This window comes from Sinocyclocheilus anshuiensis, unplaced genomic scaffold, assembly GCF_001515605.1.
Source record: "Sinocyclocheilus anshuiensis isolate Anshui unplaced genomic scaffold, SAMN03320099.WGS_v1.1 scaffold810, whole genome shotgun sequence".
NCBI classification, from domain to species: domain Eukaryota; kingdom Metazoa; phylum Chordata; class Actinopteri; order Cypriniformes; family Cyprinidae; genus Sinocyclocheilus; species Sinocyclocheilus anshuiensis.
In genome coordinates this window covers 281,416-305,880 of record NW_015542409.1, presented here as the reverse complement: position 1 = coordinate 305,880, position 24,465 = coordinate 281,416, and the positions used below count along the sequence as shown (strand labels likewise).

General features: G+C 36.9%; 1 protein-coding gene across 1 annotated transcript in view; it reads right to left on the bottom strand.

The window, feature by feature from the left end:
* Window positions 1-659: 659 nt before the first annotated feature.
* The window catches only part of LOC107693205 (uronyl 2-sulfotransferase-like), a 49,532-nt gene continuing 25,726 nt past the window's right edge, over window positions 660-24,465 (bottom strand). The window contains exons 3-8 of the mRNA XM_016492493.1: window positions 13,338-13,493; window positions 10,251-10,330; window positions 9,983-10,136; window positions 3,366-3,463; window positions 2,555-2,712; window positions 660-2,269 (exon numbers count right to left, since the gene is read on the bottom strand). Coding sequence (XP_016347979.1) covers window positions 1,965-2,269; window positions 2,555-2,712; window positions 3,366-3,463; window positions 9,983-10,136; window positions 10,251-10,330; window positions 13,338-13,493 — 951 coding nt within the window. The 3' untranslated portion in view covers window positions 660-1,964. The remainder of the gene's footprint in view (window positions 2,270-2,554; window positions 2,713-3,365; window positions 3,464-9,982; window positions 10,137-10,250; window positions 10,331-13,337; window positions 13,494-24,465) is intronic.

Sequence of the window (24,465 nt, the reverse complement as noted above, 5' to 3'; positions counted from 1 at the left end):
CAATGTAAATAATTTTGTTACCATAAAATAAGACATTTTGTAACCATAATATATAAGTATATAAGAAATATATAATAAGAAAATATAAAAAGGTTCTACAAACAACAACAACAACTGCTGTTAAAATGCTTTTATTTTGAGAGCTTTCCCAGTAAAGGTGCAGTTTATTCTTAATGTTAGCCATTTCATTCAGTTTTGGTATCCAAAAGAGTCACTCCAGCTGTCCTTAAGTAACATTTAAGTATCAGATGCTTTAATATTTGCCAGCTGTTAGATGTCACAAAATATATACCTGCTCTTTTTTTTCCTGAGATTTGTACATGGAATGCAATCATCAAAAGTAGTAATACTGTACAATAAATTAAACAATATAAAAATCCACATTGAACACAAAACAAGTACATACACCTATACACTTAACTGGCAAGTTTAAATGGGAAGTGTTAAATTCTGTGAGAGCTTGTAGCTATAGCATCTATTTAGTCATGAATTAATCATTCATTTCACTTTACCAGCATAGTTCAACAAAAACGTCCCATCAAGCTGACCTGTAAACAATGCAAGTGGACCATTCTTCAATTAAAACACTACTGGAACCTTATGTATATATATATATATATATATATATATATATATATATATATAAATTGGGTTTAAAATGCAATGTACAAACTCATGCTTTCACATTCAAGAATATTTTTGTCCTGCTGTCAGTTGTTTTTCCATGTGTTTTTCCTTGTTTTTCAATATGTGTGACAGTTTTACTGATCATGAGTATATTCATTTTACCTCCAAAATAATGAATTTAGTTTAATATTACTGTCTTCTTGTTTTAGCTTGTGATCCTGCCCAAAATATTAGGCATTGACATAAGTATGGTATAAAACATTTGTCACAGTCAACCACCAGTGAACTTTGAATAGCTCAGCTCTAACTAGCAAGGTATTGTTTGATATCCCAGTAGTTTTATATTATACACTGTAAAGCAATCCAGGATGGGATAAAATTGTATTGCTGCCAACAAAAACATCATTACAATTTACATTTTCATGTGAACTATTACTTTTAAGTGTTCTTAGCACATTGTGTACCAAATCGGAACTTAAGGGCCCAATTTTACGCAACGACTGAACACAACAGAAGACACACTGACAAAGCGAGAAAATGTTTAACATCCACATCAAACATTTTAAATGAACAGTGTGCTGCATTTGACATCTTCCAGCCATTCAAAAGTTTTAGATTCATTGTACAACACCGTACATGTACAATATAAAATGATCCTTTAAAAAAATCCTTTCTAATAATCCTTTTTAGCACTGAAATTCTGGCACAGAGTTGCAGCAGGTTTCTGGAACCAGAGGAGGAAGCGAGTGATGATGAGATGATGAGATCTGATTGGTGTGTTTCAGTTGTTTACGGTGATTACAGCTACAACTTCCAGGCTTAATGCAGTAATCCTTGGCCCTTTGAAGGTTTGGCACTTTGTTGTGATCCTCACTCGCCTCCATAGCATAGTCTGAATGTGTTCATGTGTGAAAGTGTGTGTTGATGTGTGAGACTGAGATCACCCGGGTACCAAGTGTACAGAAGTAGTGCCTAAAATCAGACTTCCACAGTATCTCATTCTGCTATACCACAATTAGTTCATCCCTCCATTCTGACAATCCAGCAATATCCCTGTAATTCCAATCTTGAATCATCTCACCAGGAAATGACCATAACCAACTCAATTTCATAAACATGAACAAAATCATTTTGCCACAATTGTTGGTTCCTTAAACAATTATTCAGACGCTTCTGTGACCCCCTTCTCCTCTTGAGAGTGTCTTGAAGGGCCATCCCGTTAAAAACAGGGGTTACACACCCAATTTTAACCTGGGACTTTTGACTCTACCTCCTGACTGGACATAGACATCAAGCTTATGAGATATCTGCCATGCCTACACCTCCATTGCTATTACTCAGGGCTGAACCAACCAGATGTTGGCATCTTCTTGCCCCACGTCCTCTTCTTCCTCCTCTTCCTCCTCCTCCTCCAAAGGCTCATGGGTCCTGAGGGCAAGCTCACGGAGAAAGTCAGGTTCATGAGCAGAGTTCTGGGAGGTGGACTTGAGGCCGATCTTCTTCTTGGTGAGATGGAACTGGTCACGAATGAAGTTGTAAAAGTCATACTCATACTTCATCCTTTGGTAAAGCACCTGCAGGGCCTCTAGAGTGGGCATGTGCTTCTTCACTGTGCCTGTAAGGTTCCCCATCTTCCAAAATGCTGCAGATTTACAAAACTATGAGCCACAGAGAAAGCTACAGTGTGCAATTCAAGACAACTAAAAATCATTTGGAACATGCTTCACTTAATATTGTTTCAAAGTTGATGTGCAAAATGAGTTTACAAAATATTTCCAGAAGATAATCAGAGTGTTTTAATTATTTTTCTTTATCCGAATCTCTGCATGCTCATTCATTTGTATTCATATTTGCATTCACATTTATTTATTTTCTTTATTTTTATTTAATTTCCCACAAGATTTCAAAATAATTGAATAAAACACACCTGGACTCTTGTAGATGGTTAGGACGTCACTGAAGTAGTGAGGTAGGAGTCTCTCCAGAAGGAGCAACACATCCTCCAACTCTTCCAGAATTCCCACAAGTAGGAAGTTCTCTATAACGTTTTGTTTGGCCCTCTCCACAGCCCAAACACCCAGCTCCCTGAGGCAGACCAAAAAAAAAACCCAGCCAATTATTTGACAAGAAAACATACAAAGAATTCAGCTTGCTTAATCGAAGAGATTTTAAAAACATTTATTTGTTAATACAGCACAAGATCTTAAAGGAATAGTCCATCCAAAAATAAAAATTCTGCCATCATTTACTCAACCACATAAGGATGAGTAAATGATGACATTTTACAATTCATTGACAATAAATAAAATGGTAGTCGAAAGGAACCAAAACTGCTTGGTTACCAAAATTACTTCAAAAGATTCTTTCAACAGCTTTTTTTGACTTCCATTTTATTTTTTGAACAAAAGTCAATGGGAACCTAAATATTCTTCAAAATGTCTTTGTCTGAATATATTTTGAAGAAAATCATACAGGTTTAGAATGACTTGAGAGTGAGTAAACAATGACAATTTAGATTTTTTGGAAGAACTATCCCTTTAGGCTTGTGAAAGTGCAGAACTGGAAGAAAATCTGCATGATTTCAAAACAGCTGTTTAACTCTATAATCATCAATAAGATAACAATAAGCACGTGTACAAGTTCAGTGAATGCCATTAAAAAGAGTGATTGGTTTTTGGTTTGAAAGCGTTTCAGCCATCATCAACATTATTGCCCAAAGAGTGATGGGTCATAATTACCTGCACTGAGGGTGTTGTCCACAAAAGTATGGAACGATGTAGAAGAGACGTGGGTTAGAGCACTCTGGGTAGTTCTCCATGATGCAAACATTAATGTCCTGCAGTGGAGAACAGGGGAAATGAGTCAGACAGACAAATCCTACAGCCAAAAAGAAAGCAGCACATAGAACACACTGAATCAAAATCATAGACACACTCATTTTCAATGGATTATATGCTTTAATACGGTATACTCCATCCATTGTACCACCAATCTCTTCTAGTGAACACAAGGGGGCACCACTTACACAAGCAATGAACCACAGTCTTTAGAAAGTCATAATGGTTATCTCTTATAAACGTTATCTTTCCAAAACATAGACTAGGGACCCAATGCATTGACAGAAACAAAGTTTTATCACTTTATCTGATCCAAAAGCTTTAATTACACTGGCGAAGATTAGATGGGAAAATATGTAAAGGCAATCCACCCACACTTAAAACACACAACAGGGAAGGCCAACGAAACCCAGAGTATTTTGTTTCCTATATGTAACAAAAAGAAACCAGACTAGTCAAAGAAAACAAGAGATCAAAACATCAATTCTCCCTCTCCCTACAATACATTAAGTCCTCAGGGAACAACATGGATAAGAATAAAAATATTATTTGGAAAAACAGAGGAGAAAGGAAAGATGTGAAAGAAGATGACAATATGCAATTTCTTCAAAACAACGCAGCCAACAATGCTATAATGATACTTGTTGAAAATTAAAACAACAGATTACATGCTGCAAAGAACATGGTCAAGATAACACTTCTTGGAAAAGAGGGCGATTTGTCAAGTTAACAGCCTTGTCTTTAACTTGTGCACAAGAGAGGTTAAGTAAAGACCACATAGCCACGAGGCTCCAGACTCCACGCACTCCTTCCTTCCCTTTCATGAGCCCCAGGTGGGTGCCTAAGAGCTGGAGGGAATCACATGCAAGCTGTGGGTCTTGAAGAAAAGAGCGGTCATGCTGGCAGGTAGAAAAACATACTCAGAGTTATTTCAGCATTAATCTTTCATAGTAGAATGCCCTTTACACATGACAAGTATGAGCTGATACGTGAGCATTATTTCTCTGCCCTTTATTAAGTCCTAATTCAGGAAATGAAAAGGTCCTCTAAAGTTGACACATTTGCTGCCTTTTAATACATCTTCTTGAAGAGTTTAGAAATCAACTTGGATTACATCAATATCCTGACCATTAAAAGCATGAATATCAGTCAGTTTTGATTATTAATGTTTCTGATGGTTTCTCCAGTTTTGACTGACCTTTTGAGACTGAAATGGTGGGTGATTTAAACACTTAAACTGCAGACCTGATCATGTTGGGAATTTTGCTCATTTTAAGCTGGTTTTCACTTTGAGAGTCAACTGGCAACTTTTTTACTGTCCCCCTCCCAAATTCTGTAGTGTCACTTTCCAAAATACTTACTCTGCATTCCAAATGTTTGAGTGTTTTATTTTTCTTATTAAACCATTTAAACTGTGGGCTTAATGTGGACACATATTAAAAGGCAATTCATAAAATATATGTCCAGGATACATTTCACCCCTAAAACAAAGAACCATTATGAAAAGGTTTTGGGCTTTTTGGACGTTATGTTCTTAGTGTTCAACTTAAAAAAAACTATTAATTGCAATATGTTTTAATATTATATTTATTCTCTTAATTGTCAAATAATTCAAAACACAATTAAAAAATGTGTCATGGTTATAAAATGGGCTTCATATTTAATTTCAATATATAATATTGAATATATCTAACATAATATATATATAATATAATATATATAACATATAAATATAACTTCCTTATGATTTTGGGGGTAAATATGACCAGGACATGTTCTTGAACAAAAATAAATAAATAAATAATCTAAAAATAGGTACCGTACTTACAATATGAAGACACATGTATGGATTGAGATGTTTGCTTAAAAACATTTATTATCTGTAGATAGGACAGTATTCCAAGACATTTACTTTTCACATTCAATTAGACCTAAATGCACAGCATTCTGGGGAATTCTTTATCCAACTTCATCTGATTTCTCTACCGTATCTTACTTTTTCCTTCACCAAACCTTAAAGGGTTAGTTCACCCAAAAATTAAAATTAGCTTGTGTTTTATTCACCCTCAAAGCATCCTAGGTGTATATGACTTACTTCTTTCAGACGAATCCAATCGGAGTTATATAAAAAATTGTCCTGGCCCCTCCAAGCCTTACAATGGGGTTAAGCGGGTGCTTTTTGTCAACAGTCTAGAAGAGATGAAATAAAGTGCGCGCATCCGTAATAAAACGTGCCTCACACGGCTCCAGGGTGTGAATAAAGGCCTCCTGTAGCAAATCCATGCGTTTTTGTAAGATAAACATCCATATTTCAAACGTAATAAACACTTTTCTATCACTTCCACTATCTGTCGTATGCGAAAGTTGTTCCGGTGGATGACGTAGGACGTCAGCGTTGCATGATTAGTGACGAATGCGGAGAGAGAACAAAACGAAACGCCGGTCACGAATTAAAAGCACAAAATGAGGATTTGTAAAGAAAAATGTCAGAGGACTTCAGTATAAACCAAGAAGAGACTGGTTTTCCTTTGCTAAAGTAAGGAAACTTTGCTTTTATTTGCTCCTGTAAACAAACTCACGAGACTAGCATATCTCAGAGGCGCGCGCTGCGTATACGTCCTACGTCATCCGCCGGAATGACTTGCATGTATGACAGTCAGTGGAAGTGAGAAAAGAGTGTTTATTACGTTTGAAATATGGATATTTTTCTTACAAAAATGCATGGATTCGCTACAGGAGGCCCTTATTCACGCCCCGGAGCCGTGTGAGGCACGCTTTATTACGGATGCGCGCACTTTATTTCACATCTTCTGGACTATTGACAAAAAGCACCCGCTTACCCCCATTGTAAGGCTTGGAGGGGCCAGGACAATTTTTAATATAACTCCAATTGGAAGTCATATACACCTAGGATGCCTCGAAGGTGAGTACATCACAGGCTAATTTTCATTTTTGGGTGAACTAACCCTTTAATTGTGGTTGTGAACTAGAGCAAAGAGAGCAGACTGCTGTGTTTAACTTGCTTTCGCTGTACTATGAACGTGTTCATTTGTTGACAATATCAAGCCAATGCATTGGCGATTCCTTCAAAGCAGTGGAGCTCCAGGAGGGCCAGCTCCTTTAACAATACTCACTCTGTGTGTATCTGAATAGAGCCGAAAAGCCAAGAGCGCATCAATGTCCTTTCATCCGCATCCCCACTCCGCCCCAACAGAGACACATATAAACTCTGATGGATATGCACTTTGAACGCACACATGCTATTGCTGAAAAACAAACAGGTTATGTTCCATTTGGGCTTCCGTTGACTTTTTGGAATATAAAAAGGGAAAGGATTTAAGTACAGAAAGCCAGATGGCCAAAAGGGCAAATGTCTGCAGAGAACAAAAGGAACAGAAATGACAGATCACCAATTACACATCAACTTAGAGAACAACCTACTCAATCCCTGAAGAGATAATGATGCCTTAAAGCTGTGCCAGACTTTCAAAACCAACAATTAAAAGCAAATTCAATGAGGAGGAAGATACTGTTTGGTGGAGAGGAGAAAAGAGGAGAGTATAAAAAGAAAGTCTGTTTGTATATATGAAATTACTTATAAAGTTACAGCAAATGGCTAGTGTGCTTCTGGCAAATGTCCCGAGCAGTAAAAGCGGGCAGTCGTTCACACACAGTCTCTTTCTCTCTCTCTAAGAGGACCCACTTCAGCTCAGGTGACACACTTATTTGGCCTTGTGTTCTTGATTCAGTCCCAAGGTGGCCATTTCACTAAGCACCTAGGAACACAGCCATCGCAATTTACCCCTAAACTACCTCCAGATGGACGTCACCACGCAACACGCTCTTTGCCTGATGTGAAACGAAGCATTTTTGTGTATTCTGTCTAGAAAAAGCTACAAAAAAGAAGAATTCAAACAATAAATAATGGGTATTGCATACATAATTTTTGACAGACCACTGTTTGAGCAAAGCAGAATTGAGATGAGACATCTGGAGACAAGATGAGACGATAGGACACGACAGGAGACAAGAAGTCAGTCTGCCACACTGAGAACCTGGATGAGTTCCACTAATAGGGGAAATTCCCTGGCTATGCATGTACACACACACACACACACACACACACACACACACACACACGGTACGGCTATAATGTTTTCAGTCATTAGTAAACATGGGCAGTACAGTCCTACAGCTTTGAAGGTCTGCCAGCATACCTCACACAAAAAGCGGGTGCAAGGACACATCAGACTGATCTAAAGTGACAGTAAAGACATTTATAATGTTGCAAAAGATTTCCATTTCATATAAATGCTGATCTTCTGAACTTTGTATTCTTCAAAGAATCCTGAACAAAATGTTTCCATGGTTCCCACAAAAATATTAGGCAGCACAACAATGATGATAATAAGAAATGTTTCTTGAGCACCACATGAGAATATTAGAATGATTCTGTAGGATTATGTGACTAGTAATGGCTGCTGAAAATTAATCTTTACCATCACAGGAATAAATTACATTTTAAAATAGACGAAAAAATGTTTCACTAATTCTAATAATATTTCACAATATTGCTGTTTTAACTGCACTTTTGATTAAATAAATGTAGCATTAAAGGCTTATTTTGAACAGCAGTGTTCCTTTTCATTTTAAGCAGAAGACCTGAAATATAAAGGTTTTTAGGATCATGGTATCAAATGTATTCAAATGTGTCAAATCTCTCTCTCTGTATATGTGTGTTTTTCACACCTAAAGGTCGGCTGAGACTGGGCCACTGACCCATCAACCAAGCAACACTTATACACACAAACACACTTTAAGCATTGAAAGGAAACCAGCTTGTAAAATTGCAATCACACTAGTTGAGAAAGTCCCCCTCCCCATATACATGGACATTCTCTAATGCTCTAACTAACACTTTAGAAACTCCCTTCACATGCTTCAATTTAATAGGATGACTTCGCAATCTCCAGTTATTCTACAGCTTTGAGTATGTGTGGGTGTGCACATCCATGCAGATTGTGGGGAATTCCCCAGTACGTCACAGATTATAATAATTAAATTAAATTCAAAAGGAAAGATCAAAAATGAAACTTCAGTAGCATACCATCTGAAGGCTCAGGTCTGACAAAGGGCCCAGCTATTACAGACACATAATCAAGCAAACAGATATGTTTAGTGTGAGATAGATCACAAGCCACAGTAATCCTAAACTATAGAAATCAGAGATGTGGTTAACCAGGCCTCCAGGAGTAGAGGGGATCTTAAGAGGAGGTTGCATTCTATATGGTGAAGTTCTGATTATAATTACTGTAGTCTCTCATTAACTAACATAAGTTCAATTCCCATCGTAATAGAACTGCTACTGTGTGTTATTTTGGACTGTGTCGTGTGTGTTCCTTTAAGATTCCTTATGCATTCCTCTTGAATAAAAGTATACATTTCTTTCAAAAAAATCTTGCTGACCCCAAATTTTTAAAAGAGTATATACATAAATAGCTAAAAAAAAAAATCTCTCTCTCTCTTTTCTATATATAGGCTATATATATATAAAATATTATTGATTGGCCGTCAATAGAGAAAGATGCTTAACCAGATAACAAGATGCTATAGTAACACCATCTGCCAGCAGAGGCTAACTAAATCAAGCTAACTAACCAAACCTTGACCCCTACTAGAAATATTCATAAATCTCACCTTCTTAAACAGAGCAAAAGATGAGTTAAAACCAGTTAAACTCTGCGAAATTTAGGCGAAAATACCAAAAAACGCCCTGAGCTTAAGTGTTAACAGAGAAAGTGGCCTGGACTGAATTATCTAGTAACCTAAAGAAAAAAGTCCCAGTTAATGTTCCAGATTAATATGTCTGGGAAACTGGCCATTTATGTTTTATGAATACCAGATATGAGCCATAATTCTGTCACAATCCTTAGTCGACTGATGTAATTCTTCCAGCAGTGCCAAGTTTTCAAGTGATTGTCTTGACTTTCAGCATCCATGCTGTTTTTTTTCCCACAAATCCAAATCAGAGAGGGTTTAGCAATGTAATTGATTTGACTGAATAAAAGCAAGCATGACTAATCAATTCCTGAACATTCTGCTCACATTGTCTGAGCTAATTTCCAAAAATAAAACCAGACTCTTGCACTCTCTCTCACAAACACTCATTGTGCAATAAATTCATTCTCAACAGGAAATACAGTCCCCAAGTGAAGTCACTTAATGGCCACTCTGCTATTTGCTATGTAAACTTGTATGCATATACGTACAGCTCATATATGTTTGAATAGGTAAATTACTAGTCTTATGTAGCTTGGTTGCAGCACACTGAACTACAGTCTGTCCTTCACATCAGCATTCAAATGTTTATGTTTGGACCTGTGCTGACTGAGTGCTCACAACACTGAGAACTGCTGCATCCCTATATGAACAACATTGAAACACAAGCAAAAATGTCAGAAAATAACAAAGAAACAGGAATTTGGAAAAAAGGGAGGGATTTAGAAACAGCCTCTGACCAGATATCTCTCGTCATCTTTCATCTGGGGTGTGCGGATCAAGTGATTCTGCTCTCCTCTCCAGTCCCCAAAACGACGAAAAAAGTAATTGGAGAGGAAACGGTTAATGGGATCCCTGATGATGTTTATGTAGACAGGCTGTTCTATCCTAAATCTGAGAAAGAAAGAGACAAAGAGGATAAGCACTGAATTGTTCACCAATGTTTGGCTGCTTTTTTATCTCGGATTAATCAGATACATTCAGATAAATAATTCCTGATTTGCTTACCTTGTGAAATTGAGAAAGTGAACATGTCTGGTGTACAGAAAAGGCTGCGGAATAGTGCTAATATTTCTCATCAAATCCACCTGGCAAAAAAATCAACACAAATAAACAGATCAAAATGCATGTTACATAACCATTCATGACCATCTCTTTATCCAACAACGCTGACAATTTAACAAAACAAACAGCAATGGGGTTCAACAAGTTAATACAATCGCAGAGCACCAATTCAAAAAGTTATATCTGGTGGTAATAATAAAATGTCATGTATGCTACATGAAAAGTACTTACTATATACATTATTCCTGTCAAACAATTAAATAAAACACTCGTAAACTGAGACATAACTAGACACAACTAATTAAAACTACTGTCCAACAGATTTTGTACAGCATATGAGAACACAACCACATCATACGTGTGCTACACTTTCTTCAGTTGCTATAAAACAATAATTCTTCAGAAACAGTGGTGGATCCATTTAAAACATTAAACCAGAAATGCAAAAACACTGCAAACAGATCTCGTCTCTCCAAGTTTCAGAATCACACACACCAAGAAAACATTCCTCACTTGGATAGTGCATGGTGCAGTGGAAAGTTATTAGGTCATCTGATGAGGCTGACTTCTCATTACCTTAATGTTTCCTAATGAGGGCCAGCTGGGGCCCCAGTCAGCTCTGATAGAGCCCATGTGTCCCTAAATGCATGTTACAGTCTCTAAAAACATACACACACAGGCATAAGGAGACTTAACAATTCCTATAACGGATCGCCATATGAAGAACGGGATGGCGTAATGTTGATCTGGTTTGCCAGGACGGTGTGTAGAGCGCAGCTTCCTGTAGCGCTCAACAATAGGTTCCAGAAGTTTCCAGTTTGGGAAAGATCACCCTCAGAATTCAGATTTCATACTAAAACCTAAACCTCTTCATGTTGTTTGGCCCACATCTCTGTCAAATAGCTAACAACACTGTAACAAGTGCTCTGCTCAAGCTTCAATCCTTTATCAAATGCTGCGTCAAAGCCAAAACACACAAAGTCTGTAACAACCTGAGGTAGTGACATCATCTTAATGAGAAAATGTCCTGTTCCATAAACGGTTATATGGGCACACAGATGACCATACACTGTACTAAGTAATGATAAAAGAGGTGTTGGTTGAATCACATCATAAGTTACACCTCAGGTTGGGTAAACAGTTAGTGGTTTGGTGCATTGGGTTAATGTGTTTGTCTCGTCGCTCCGGCCGGACACGGCATCAACAGTGTGTGAGGGGCGTTAACATTTCTGTCTCACGCTTGAGGTATTCAGCCAATCACAACGCATTGGATAGCTGGCCAATCACAGCACACCTCGCTTTTTCAGACTGATGAGCTTTGTAAAAATCGACGCGTTTCAAAAAGGCGGGGCATAGAGGAGAAACAATAATGTACAGTATGTGGAAAATAATGTGTTTTTTTTACTTTAAACCGCATAAACACATTTCATTACACCAAATACACAAAATAATGTTCTTTTTAGCAGCATCATATGACCCCTTTAAAAATATCTTATTAGAATGACATAACGGAACACAAGAGTCCGATGCTTTATTTTGCTTACTGTTACACAAGTCAGGTCACTGTAGGAATTTATTTTAGACACACCTGCCTTACAATGACCGAAAGTAACACTAAAGACCAACATATCGTATGGACCACTTTTATGATGGTGTCCATTTATTGTAACAGCAGAATCTTCAGAACTTTTCCATTTGAGTTCCATGGAGGGAAAGCCATACAGGTTGCAACAAAATGAGGGTGAGTAAGTTATATTAATTGGCAGTTGACAGACTTTCATTTTTGTGTAATCTATCCGTTTAATAACAAAACCTTGTTCTACACAATCACATAACAATGTGAAGATTATGAATGTAGAGGAGGTTCATTTGTTCTTGTCTTGTTGAAAGGTCGGTTAAAAACAGACTGAACATTCCCTCTATACACACAAATAAACTTTCTTCTCTAAATGAGAGTTTTATGACCCTTATCCTGCAGTGAAATTTGCATTTGTTTAGGAGACTGTGCAGATGCTCCAAGGCCACAAATAGGTAATCAGTCACAATCACAACTATCTGCCAGAGAAAACAAGTACTGGAAATGCACTTAATAAGCACAAGGAAAGTTATGCTAATTATGGACAAAGCCTATGGGATAATTAAATTTTTCAAGCATTGTCAATGGTTTATTAGATGATTAAACTTGACGTCTGTATCAATAATCCAATCAAAACAAGATGTCAAATACTTGTTTATTAAGTAATTTAATCTGTTTATTAAAAAAAACTTGCTCCATCAGTCAAACGTTTTTACTGGAGAAATTCATTATATAGATTGAGAACTCTATTTTAGCTCAAAGTTAAAAATTTCTTATTGATGGATTTGCTTATTACAATCATGCAGCTTTTTCTGTCAGCTCTATCTGTCTGGACACACACCAGTTAGTTTTTCTGATGGCAATGAAACCTGTATGTGTTCAGAGCTTACCACTGTAAACACACACATTTAATATTAGCTTTGAGTATTTACTGTACATCTAACCAGTTTACTCTCTAAAACCTATGAATAATGTATCACTCACAAAATCATTTTATTCAAAAAGGTCCCATAATATCCAGACAGAATTATGGGTGTACTCCGGGATATGGACAGATTTACAGTCAAAAAGTTCTTAATTTTCACGTTAGTCACTTATTTCCCTCTCCCGCTCAACAAACGTATATGAGCGTTATTTAATCAGCTTATTTATTTGAACTTTTCATAGGTTGATTTTAGCGGTGTGGAGGTGTGACGGTTTGACTCGACCCAAACGGGATGACAGAATGTTTTCGTTTCCTCTCCGCAAGGGAGGAAAGTGTGTACTTTTCTCCACAATGAGTGCCATTCGGATGCGTTTCATTGCTGCTGGCATTCAGCAAGCATTTCCCTTGGCAAACACCTTTATTTAATCACATCAGTTTTCATCATAGTATGCTTTTTATTTTGCTATACTTTTTGCTTGCTATACAATTTCTCAGAAGCATTAGTTGCCTCATACACACACACACTGACCTGCTCATGCTTTGTGAGTCTGGTTTTGTTATGGATGTCAGAGGACACCAGGTTAAACTGGTGCTTTTCTGCCAGAATCCTCAGCAACAGGACGACTGTTCGACTTCCACACTTGCCAACCCTGTTGTAGATCACCTGACTTGGGAATGGCAGCTCCTAGACACACAGACATAGAAATACATAGGTATTAGGAAGGAAAAAAAATTAAAAAAAAATAAAGGGAAATTAACAATATTGAAAGTCTGGCCAATTCTAAATGACAAACATTTTTATATTCTGTTCAATTACTGTTGGATGCTGGGTGATGGCGAAAGTTATCCAAATAAATTAGTGGACACAATTAGAAAGAAAGAAAGAAAGCTTTAGGAAGGTCTGTAACAAGTATTTTTAAATATTTATGAATAATAATTCCTGTTTTTACTAACAAGTATTTAAAGGGATGGCTCATTAAAAATTAAAATTCCAACCCTGTATGAATTTCTTTCTTCAAGGGTACTACCATTGTCAAGGCACAGAAACACAGTAAGGACATTGTTAAAATAGTCCATGTGACATCAGTGGTTCAACCGTAATTTTACGAAGCTATGAGGATACTTTTTGTGTGCAAAGAAAACTCGTCACCCTAGCGCCATTTTGGAGAGTATCACGACACATGCGACGCAGGCTCAGTGCATGCATGTTCTACATTAGCAGCACCACACGCATGACTTGTTGTCATTATTTTTGTTTTCTTTGAGCACAAAAAGTATTCTCGTAGCTTCTTAAAATTACGGTTGAACCACTGATGTCACATGGATTATTTGAATGATGTCCATACTAACCTTCTGGACCTTGATCGTGGTAGTACCCTTGCTGTCTATGGAGGGTCAGAAAGCTTTCGGATTTCATCAAAATTATCTTATAATTTGTGTTCTTAAGATGAACGAAGGTCTTACAGGTTTGGAATGACATGAGGGTGAGTAATAATGACAGAAATGTCATTTTTGGATGAACTATCCCTTTAAGTGTCCCACTCAATGACACAATGGTGATACTGTAGCTCAGGTGTGGAACTAAAAGCTTCCCGTTTCCAGTTCGCTCAGATTTTTATTCACTACTCCACACAACCTTAAGAATAATTCTTTAAGAGAGAGTTGGAGGAAATTTGTAAATTCCTGGATGAACATCCAGTGTGGAAGGAAGAATGGAATACCCTGTAGGCCAGCATCCTAGATGAAATTGGGGTTTGAACTGCTTCTTTGTCCCGTGTGTGTGTGTGTGTTTGTATGAGAAATGCTCCTGTGAGAAAACATTTGTGTCAAAAACAGTGAGACAGGATGTTTTGTGTTTATGTTTGAATGTGTGACAAGGTTTTTAACTTGACTACAACAGTCACCCTTACTTTTATTCAGGTCTGTAAACACTAGCTAAACAAGACCCCCTCATGCCTTTCATTATTTATTCTCTCTCAGTATTACACTCCATAGTGTGGTACAGCACTCTCCCAAAACAACAAATACGGTTCAAGTTCACAGAGAATGCTCTCTTTTCACCTCATGAGCACACACACATAAGAGGCCTTGTGTGAGCCCAGCTGCCTTGCTAATTCTCCCCCATCCCGTTTTCCTTCACTCAATCTCCATTTCCCTCTTTCTCTGGTCATTTCTACGTAACATCTCTTAGCTCATTATTACTCTGAGGAAATGTCCATCTGTATACACCATCTATCTATCTATCTATCTATCTATCTATCTATCTCAAATAAATGGCGTTCTTCTCAACTTTCTATTCATCAAAATGAATCCTGAATTAATGGCACAAAAAGTTTTGATAGCATGAAATGTGTTTTGAAAACAAAATCAGGGTCACAAAATTAGGATGACTACTGAAGGATTACTGGATTACTGGAGTAATGGCTGCTGAATATTCAGCTTTGCCATTACAGAAATAAATTACATTAAAAAAAAAAAATATTTTTAATAGTAATAATATTTCAAATAGTTCTGTTTTTACTGTATTTATGATCAAACAAATGCAACCTTGGTAAGCTGGAGTAAGAGATCATTTCAGAAACATTAAACACTTTTAAATGACCTCAAACTTTTGAATGGTCGTGTTAACTGATGGATTTAGCAGAAGCATTAACCAAAACAATTCACAAAGCATTCGATTTTCTATTTAACAGTACATAATCAGTACAGGCACACATATCGAAGTTACGACCTTGATGTTGCTTACATGCTTTACACATGTTGTTAGTGGCTACTTGATAAAACTGAAACTGATATAGTTTGCTGTTGCATTTTTGTAGTATGTTTGTGTGCACCCTAAAAATGTGGAGCTCTTGATAAATCTGTAAACATCTCTTCATAGTTTGTGTGCTTACAGACTCTAAGCTTGTTTTTCCACAGCTGTAAGATGTTAAAACTGGTTGTCATCATTGCTGGCTTGGGGTCTTTTAGTAACCGCGGGGGTTTCAGCTACCAAAGACTTTCCCAAACTGTACAGATCCACACTAAACATTATTACCTAGGAAAATAGTGAAGATTTATATAGACAGGTATATCTTTTTATAATGAACAAAAGTAGTCCTGGTAGAAAGGGGGATGATTTATACACATGCACACATTGAACTGGACTTTGATTACATTACTTTCAAATTCAGGAAGTCATATTTTCCAACTGTTTTAGTCTCAGCTGTAAAATTTTATATATACATTTTTTATATATACACATGTGGTTTCAACCACATTCTTGTGTACATCTGTCTCTAGGGTGAGACATCTTTTAAATGTGTTGTTATTATCACTTGTGAGGTGATTCTGTCTATATATACACACACACATATAAAGTATATACACACACACACTCTGCAATGCATACACAGACACACTCACAAATCCATTGTTACTCCAAGTCTAGCTTGTTTAGAGAAGATCCTATAAAATATAATACTACAAAACTTTCCCTTTGACATTGCTAAACACTTTCTAAAACAATTTGCTATGATTGTCAGAAATTGTTTTAACAAACCAGATGGTATATTTACAGCACTGCTCACGTGAGGCAGGATATTACATAAATTGTAAATAAAAATGTATTTTACAGTGGCATTGAGGTCTCTCGAGTGTTTATTCAATACAGGAAATGTCAGAACTTCCCTCTAGTTAGAAACAATGAAACATTGTTTGTACAGTTTACATTTGTACAGAGCTATAGCTAAAATTTCCAAGAGTATTTTTATGGGTGGACCCTCCTCTCCAGCTCTCTTCTGGACTCTTCTGTCATATACGAGTGCACTTGCACACAGTTCTCAATACAGTCAATTAATCATTCCAGCATTCCAGAGACTCTGAATCATTTGAACCCATTTCATAGAAAATACACAAAAAACAAAGAGATGGAAAATAGCACATGTAGTGCAGAGAAGATATTCTCCAGAGATATTTTTAACCACAAAACACTGATTATAACACTGATTACAATCACAGTGATAAATAATTTAAAATCTACAAGGAATTTAAACTGAGTGAGTTTTGCATACGTAACAAGTGCTTCAAGACTCTCATCTTAAAACAACTGTGTCCTATAACACATCTAATGACTCGTTTTTCAACAAGTCTCTATAAAAACCATAGACAAACCACAGTGATGGCTTCAACCCTACTATTAAGAAGCAGTTTCATCATTCATCCTCTGAGTAAACCCAGCTGAAACTGTCACTGGGTTTAACCTCTTTGGTGCGTGTAATGACACTCCTTGTAAATTAAGTTTGTTCTTTCCACTCATGCTACTTCACGCTTTCTCTCTCTAATCTGTGCATCAGCAAACAGAGCTGTCGTTCCTCAGGAAGTGCTGATGAGATAAACTGTCATGAGTGTGTGTTGAGTTAACCCCGATAATTTTAAACATTAAAAAAACAACAAAAATTTTTCTAAGTATTTTGGGGCTTTTAGTCCATGTCTGTTATATGCTAGCATACTCCAAAAGTTGATAAAATACAATAAAATAAATATATATTTTTTTTCTTCCAGACAAATTGAGCAAAAATATTTTATTTATGAATTTATTTTTAATTTTGCATGTTTTTACCAGGCAGTGATGTAAACTGAAGTCTACTGGCTATTAATAAAACTCTCTACAATTTGTACCACTTAAACTTCCTCTTTCATTAGCAAACACATCAACACAGGAAATAAAGCTGCATTCATCAAACCATTTCATCGGATTGTTAAATGTGAATGTGTGTGTGTGTGTGTGTGTGTGTGTGTGTGTGTGAGACATCAGGATTACACAGTTTGTGGGGGCTTGCTCAATTATCCACTGAAAGCCCCATTGCCCTGCTTACCCCCCCCACGACGGCACCCTCTGTCCAGGCTTTGGTCTGCATCTCACTTCATCTGATACTGGACCTTCATAACCCCTCAGAGCCAATTAGCACCTCCACTAACTACCCGTCCCGGCTGCAGTCCTCTGGGGTCAGATTCCCAGACTCCAGGAGAGTCATTCAGGTCGCCAGGCTTGGAAATAATTGGAGACTAAAGCAGTAGAAATGCAAAAATGTACAGACAGAGGACTTCTGCAATGATTAGAGTGGGCCAGTTGCATGAAACAGAGAGTGGACGAAGGCTGGAAAGAAATCAAACAGTGGTAAATTTCTGTCAACTTTGTTCATGGGTTGTGTTGTAGCCGATTCAAAGTTTGCTTTGGTTATGAGAGGATCATTAATAACCTATAATTACGACACAAAAAGTCATAATGACACTGATGGAAAAAGCCACTAACTTGGCATAGTCCCCAGCAGGAACATTTGAAAATAAAATCAATCGTTTCACATAAAAGTAGCCTTTTTTGGCTTTCATAATGCAAAACATTCTCTGAAATGGAATTTTCTCTACGCATCTGGCTTGGCTTAGGACTGCTGTTGTTTGTGTCAGAATGCCATAAACGTATTCTTTCGGCATGTAATGTTTAATTTGAGTTATGAAATTGGTGGCTCTGTAAAGTATGGTTTAGAGGTGAGGAGAGTCAGAAATACTCCAGAGACGAAAGCAGGAAGCCGCACAGGGTTGACGTCTCGGTTGTGAGGTACTGTGAAACACAAAAGCCGCTGGCTACAGTCTCATTTTCAGATCACATCCTGCAATAATCTGTGACCACAGGTAGAACATTCTTGAGACCTTTGAGCACTGAAGGACATTCTGAACACTACGATTAAAGCAAAAAACATCTGGCACTGGCTCAGCATTCTTGTGAACTCAAAAGCTGATTTGATCTGATTTTAGGGAACAAGCAAGCCAACCATCCAAAGCAAACAATGTCAGTGTGAACCTGTTGTCGATTGATGGCCCTCAATGAAATAAATGTGTTGACTTCCATAAAATAGACGTAATATATATTTTCTTCACTCAGATGTGCATGCCGCAAAATTTCACAAAACCATATTGTCATACTAATGGATTGCCCTCACAACTATATGGAAATTGGGCAAAAAATACTCAAATCTTTCTATATAAAGTGCTCTGATGTTCATATTAAAACATTGAAAAAAGGCGCGATAATGGTATTTCATAATTCACAAAATAATACCTACACAACCTCTCTCACAACATACCTGCATTAAAATTAATAAATGCTAAAGATAATACAAAACTCACCTGCGGTCTGTAAGTGACAGCAAAATTGTAATATCTATTTCTACCCTCCACTTCAAATTTATTGCTGTATTTAGAGTTTATTTGGTGTCATCTTTAAGTTAGACACCATTATAATCAGAATTTCCTATACTTTTAGCTTGAAATTAAATGGAATTTAAAGTACTTTCATTTCAATAACCAATGTTGCCCAAATTCAAATTTTTAAATAAAAACTTACTTAAATTGCTCTTGAACTCATCAAAACTTTGATACAGCTGATATATTCAAGCTTGAGCAAGCTTGAAAAATGTAGATAAAAAAATAGCTAAATAATATAAACAAGAGTCATCATAGTGATTTGATTATTAACAGGATTTAACAGTTTCCATCCCAAATTAGCTCCAGGTACTTGCTTCAGTCCATAACTGCCAGAACATGTCTGAACTAAGCCCTTATAAAAGTCTCAACTGATCTCATTGTCTTACACCTGCACCGTACTCAATGAAGTAAGTGCTTTAGTGAGTGTGTGACAGACAGGCTGACAGAGCACACTTATGTACTCTCACACTCCTGCTGGTGTGTAGGCAGCACTAACACCACTGAGACAAGAACATATGGCTGAGGGTTAGAGGGTCCTGAAATAATTACATCAGTCTGGTTAAACACACCCTGTTTAAATAACATCAGAGACTTATTTTTTTATTTCAGACACTATCATATTCCACTCCCCCCATGGCATAAAGCAGCGTGCATGTTTCTCATTCTGTGCGGTGACACGAGTGCTTCTAGCCATATGTGGTCGGACTTCACTCAACCCTTTGATTTAGCATGTAGGAGTGGCCCGAAATTAAGCCCATCAGTCTAATGACAGTGGGGGGTTTAAGAGTCTCCACCCAGGAGGACTGTTATTCTATAGGTCTGACCATGTTACTACCTGCCAAATGTGGTAGACATGATGGACATCTGCTTTCCTTTTTTATAAATAATTGCTACGTTTTGTTGTTTTAGGAACCGTCACAGAGTGAGGTCTAAGTCCTTGAAGGAGTCTAGAAAGCTGTGTCAGGATTTATAAGGTGGCTTGCATCTAATGTTAGCATGGGCATGACTGGTTCAACCTCTTATGATTCATTTGTGAGGCTTTGATTTAAAAAGTACACCACATTTATACAACACATAACATCATTTGTAGTGTCCAGTGCTCCCCACACAATGACCAGGAGATCTTTGCAGTTCATTGCACCTGAGTCACGCTGATTAATCATTTGAGCAGTTGTTCAGCATTTTTGTGGAAAGCTTTGTACATTGTATAGGATTTTTTTTTAAATATAAAGTTTATAGAAATCTGTTGTAACAATGTGAATATATTTGCTGTCATTTTATACTGTCACCTTTAATAAGGAGCACAACTGTTTTTAACATATAATAATAATAATAATAACAAGATTTTTTTCTTGAGCACCAAATATGCATATTAGAATGATTTCTGAAGGATCACATGACTGAAGACTGGAGTAATGGCTGCTGAAAAAATACATTTTAATTACATTTTAAAATACATTAAAATAAAATAAAAAGCATTTATTTTGTATTGTAATATATATTTACAGTTTCCAGTTATATATAAATTAATACATTTTGTCTAAGTGGAAACTACTAAATTTAAAAATAATGACCATTGCAATGAAAATAAAAATTATTTGAATAATTTATAATATGCATGCGTCTTTTCTGTAACCAGTGGTCATGATAAATGTCAAACAACTGCATCTCATATAAGAGGAGGTTTTCTAGATCTAAACCACCACTAATCAGAAATTGAATCAGAACTAGCTCAAAAGGAAACGTTGTATGACAAAGAATAAGATCTTATTCAAGCTCATGATGTTAAATTTACTCTGTTTGTTTTTACGGAAAACACGAAACCCAAACATATTAACAAAAGCCATAAGTACAACCAGAAAGAAATTGGCTGCTCAGTATAAGGTTACATTTCTCAGATGGTTCATGAAAAATTAATCCAGTGAGGATAACAGAAAGTAGGTATGGGTCAGGAACAATTCAGGAGCATCTGGTTTTCATGTGCGTTATTTCCTGTGAACTGGCTATACTGTACATACCTCTGCTCACCTGCTCTGGCCTTGGCCTTGCCTTACAGGATATGTGCAGCGCTGTGGCCACATAAATTGACCTGTGCTTTTTCCCATGCTTGCCTACAAAAGAAGCCACATGAAACCATTTACAACTAGACCACTAATCAGGGACTTTATGATTTGCTTAAGTGCAATCCAGGAATATCAAAAACTCTGGATTTTATGACTTTTTCTGGACATATAGTATTTGCAAGTAGCTAAAATCTTAAATGACAGATCATCAATTCATACATTCCCTGGCAAGCGAAATCATGACCTTGTGTATCCAAACCCCACGCTTTACTGTACAGAAATGCTAAATGCATGAAATGAAACTGCAAACGTAAAATTTTACTAAATTTTGCATTGTGACAAATCTACACTTTTGCTCGTGTCGCTCTTGAAATCAACTGAAGTTTTAAATCGGACTTCCTCTTCACAGTCATCCCCAAAGGTGCCATTCAAAAGATAAACTGTGGCGGACCCCTGTCAATACAGCACTGAATTGTAGCTGCAAACTCTTTCGTCTGCTCCTAATGACAGGAAATATGCTAAATAAACTATCCGAAGGGAGATCCCATTCAGAGTTTTTCTGCAGATTTCCTCTAAAGCAGACGTTTTTTATTTTTATGACTTTGCAAAATAGCAACATTTGTAGCAAGTCATCGAATCCAAACACTATCATATGTTTTTCTCATCATTGGCACCCACACAGAACTCGTTTCTGGGGTTGGCCAAGTGCATCTGAGCAGCACCTGGGATAAACCAGGAAGAGCCTGTTAAAAATGGCCTACTCAAATGTGACCTTTGACCTCTAATGCACATACATCTACAACTAACATATTGGCAGAAAACAAAAATACAATAAATCATTTAATCAAATAAGACAGTATTTCATAAGCACAGGTGCAACTCAAGGTTACTACCAAAAACCAGTGTATGAAACCTTAATACACTCTGACTGGAGCCTCAATGACATTAACACAAATGGCCGACACACATGCTAGTGCACTTTAGCACATGCACGTGGCTTACTAAGTAAAACCCAAAGGAAATGACCATGGGATTTGAGTAAGCACTGGAGTATACCGAGTGCCAACAGTTGTACGTTTCCTCAACTGTGAATGAAATGGATCCATCCCCATAGACTCACAGTCACTTTTACTAGGGCTGCTCTGGTCTTCAGTGTATTGTACAGCGGTACACATGTACAAAACAAGCTTGTGACATCCATAAACCACAAGGTTAAGAGAGCATCAGTAGCAAGGCGAAAACATAACACATGATGGCAGAAGAAGCTGGAGGGTCTTTACTTTCCCAAGCAACAAGACACGCACAGAAACCCAGTTGGGTTCTTAACTCTGAGGTATTTTCATTTCAGCAAGTATACTGACTGTAAAAGGGAGGGTGTGGCATTTATGCCTTTAAATGTGTCTTTAAATACATCTCCCTATAGCCAATGTAGCCACAACTTACAATGTACTGCCACACACAGAGCAATGTTTGGTCACAATAGTGAACTAGTTGTCTAATAGTAAGCTAAATTATTTCTTAAGATGCAAGAACGTCTTCTATAAACATCTCTTAAGAAATGCATCCATTCATGTTCAGGTGCACATCCCTAGTCTACTCTTCACAGTTTCCCACAGTTTTGGGAGGCATGGCAGACCCATATGGAATTGGCCATACATGTGCTGGAATCTGTGTATGTCAAACAGAGCCATCAGCGCATGAAAATGTAATGGTACTGGGATTCATAAGACAGCAGCAATGGCTTCAATCTCAATTTCCTGGTACTCAACACATGATGCAGTTCCAAGTCTAGCTGACAAGATCCTGAAGACGGAGAGAGAGAGTGACACAGCAGCTCTGCCTCATCGTCATGATGAATGAGTCTTCGCTCATAAAGCCAGGACACATGTGGTGGTGATCTGAATCTCTGTCACGTGCAGCCCAAAATCCCCTTAGTAAGTGCTTTAACTCTGAGCTCTGAAACATGAATTTTCTTTATCTTAATTATATCCTGTTGTCATTAACATAATGCATAATTATCAGATGTTTAACGGCAACACTTACTATAAAGAGCTACTGCTACGTCTGACACATCTGTATCCGTTTATGTTGAAAATTTTGTGTTTGTTGTCTATGGAGCAGATCGAAATAGTGTTAAACATTGGTTTTGCTACTATAGATTTATCATCATATGGGGAACGTTCTACCCTGTAGCTGTAATGGCCTGTGGAGAGACTATAAATGATTCAAATCCTTTTACAATGTGGCCAGTTGCAGTTCAGAGGATGTGAGGTGTACCATGGGATACATATATTTAGCACGTATGAATTGTTGCCTATATTTTGAATTACGGTTGTCCGCTGTAACTTACTGTGCACAGGATGTGCTATGATGTTACACAGGGTTTAGTTGAAGTCTCTGATCTCTTTGACATTTTTTTTAAATACTTCTGAAAAAGCAATTTGTGCTTATAAATACCATGTTCCGCTCTTAAAATGACAGTTCATTATGTGTCATTGCAGCTGGTGAGCTTGTGCTTGCATCATAATGTTTGGTAGCAGAACGAAACTAAAAAATACAGTAGCAATGATTTAGGTTTTTAGATATTAAATTTACAGCAAACAAAAAAGGCATATTTCTGATATATAATGTTGAAATACCAACCTACTGAAGTGCTAAAATCTGTTTTGTACCTTTATAATACACTGACAACCACCAAAAAACAGGTGGTTATCATAAAGCCACATCAATCAAAGCTCATCACAAGTAGCTTTACCACAAGCTGAGGTAAAAAACTAATACAGAAAGTGCACACAATGTCATGCACACAAACACAAAACACCATCATAACCACACATGACACTAAAATAATGCAATAAACATTAATTTAACAACATACGATGTAACATAAAATTAATATACATAGCTGATAAGAAAAAACTTAGAAACAGGTTTTCACATTAGCATTTTTACCATTAAAATTACAATAATTTTTTACAGTGTGGTTATCAACCATAAAATTAATCTAATTATAGGCTTATTTATATTCGATAGATTTTTAATATTGGTGCATCCTTTAAAAAAATGTTTACAGTGACTTCATGACCCAAAGCAGAGAGTCAACTGTTCATTTAAGAAATTATGCTATCATTGATTATAGAAGTTTAATAATAATTGATTATGATTATAGAAGTATAAAATTATGCACCCTTCACTGAAACATACTGCTTAATGTGTGTGCAGTATATAAACATCATCAAACAAAAGTTTACGCATAATTACATGGTGCAATATGGCTTAGCATTGATTTGTGTTTAAACCTCTCTAGTAAGTAAATAACATTTAACAAAACTACGAGTTGTGCTTCAGAAA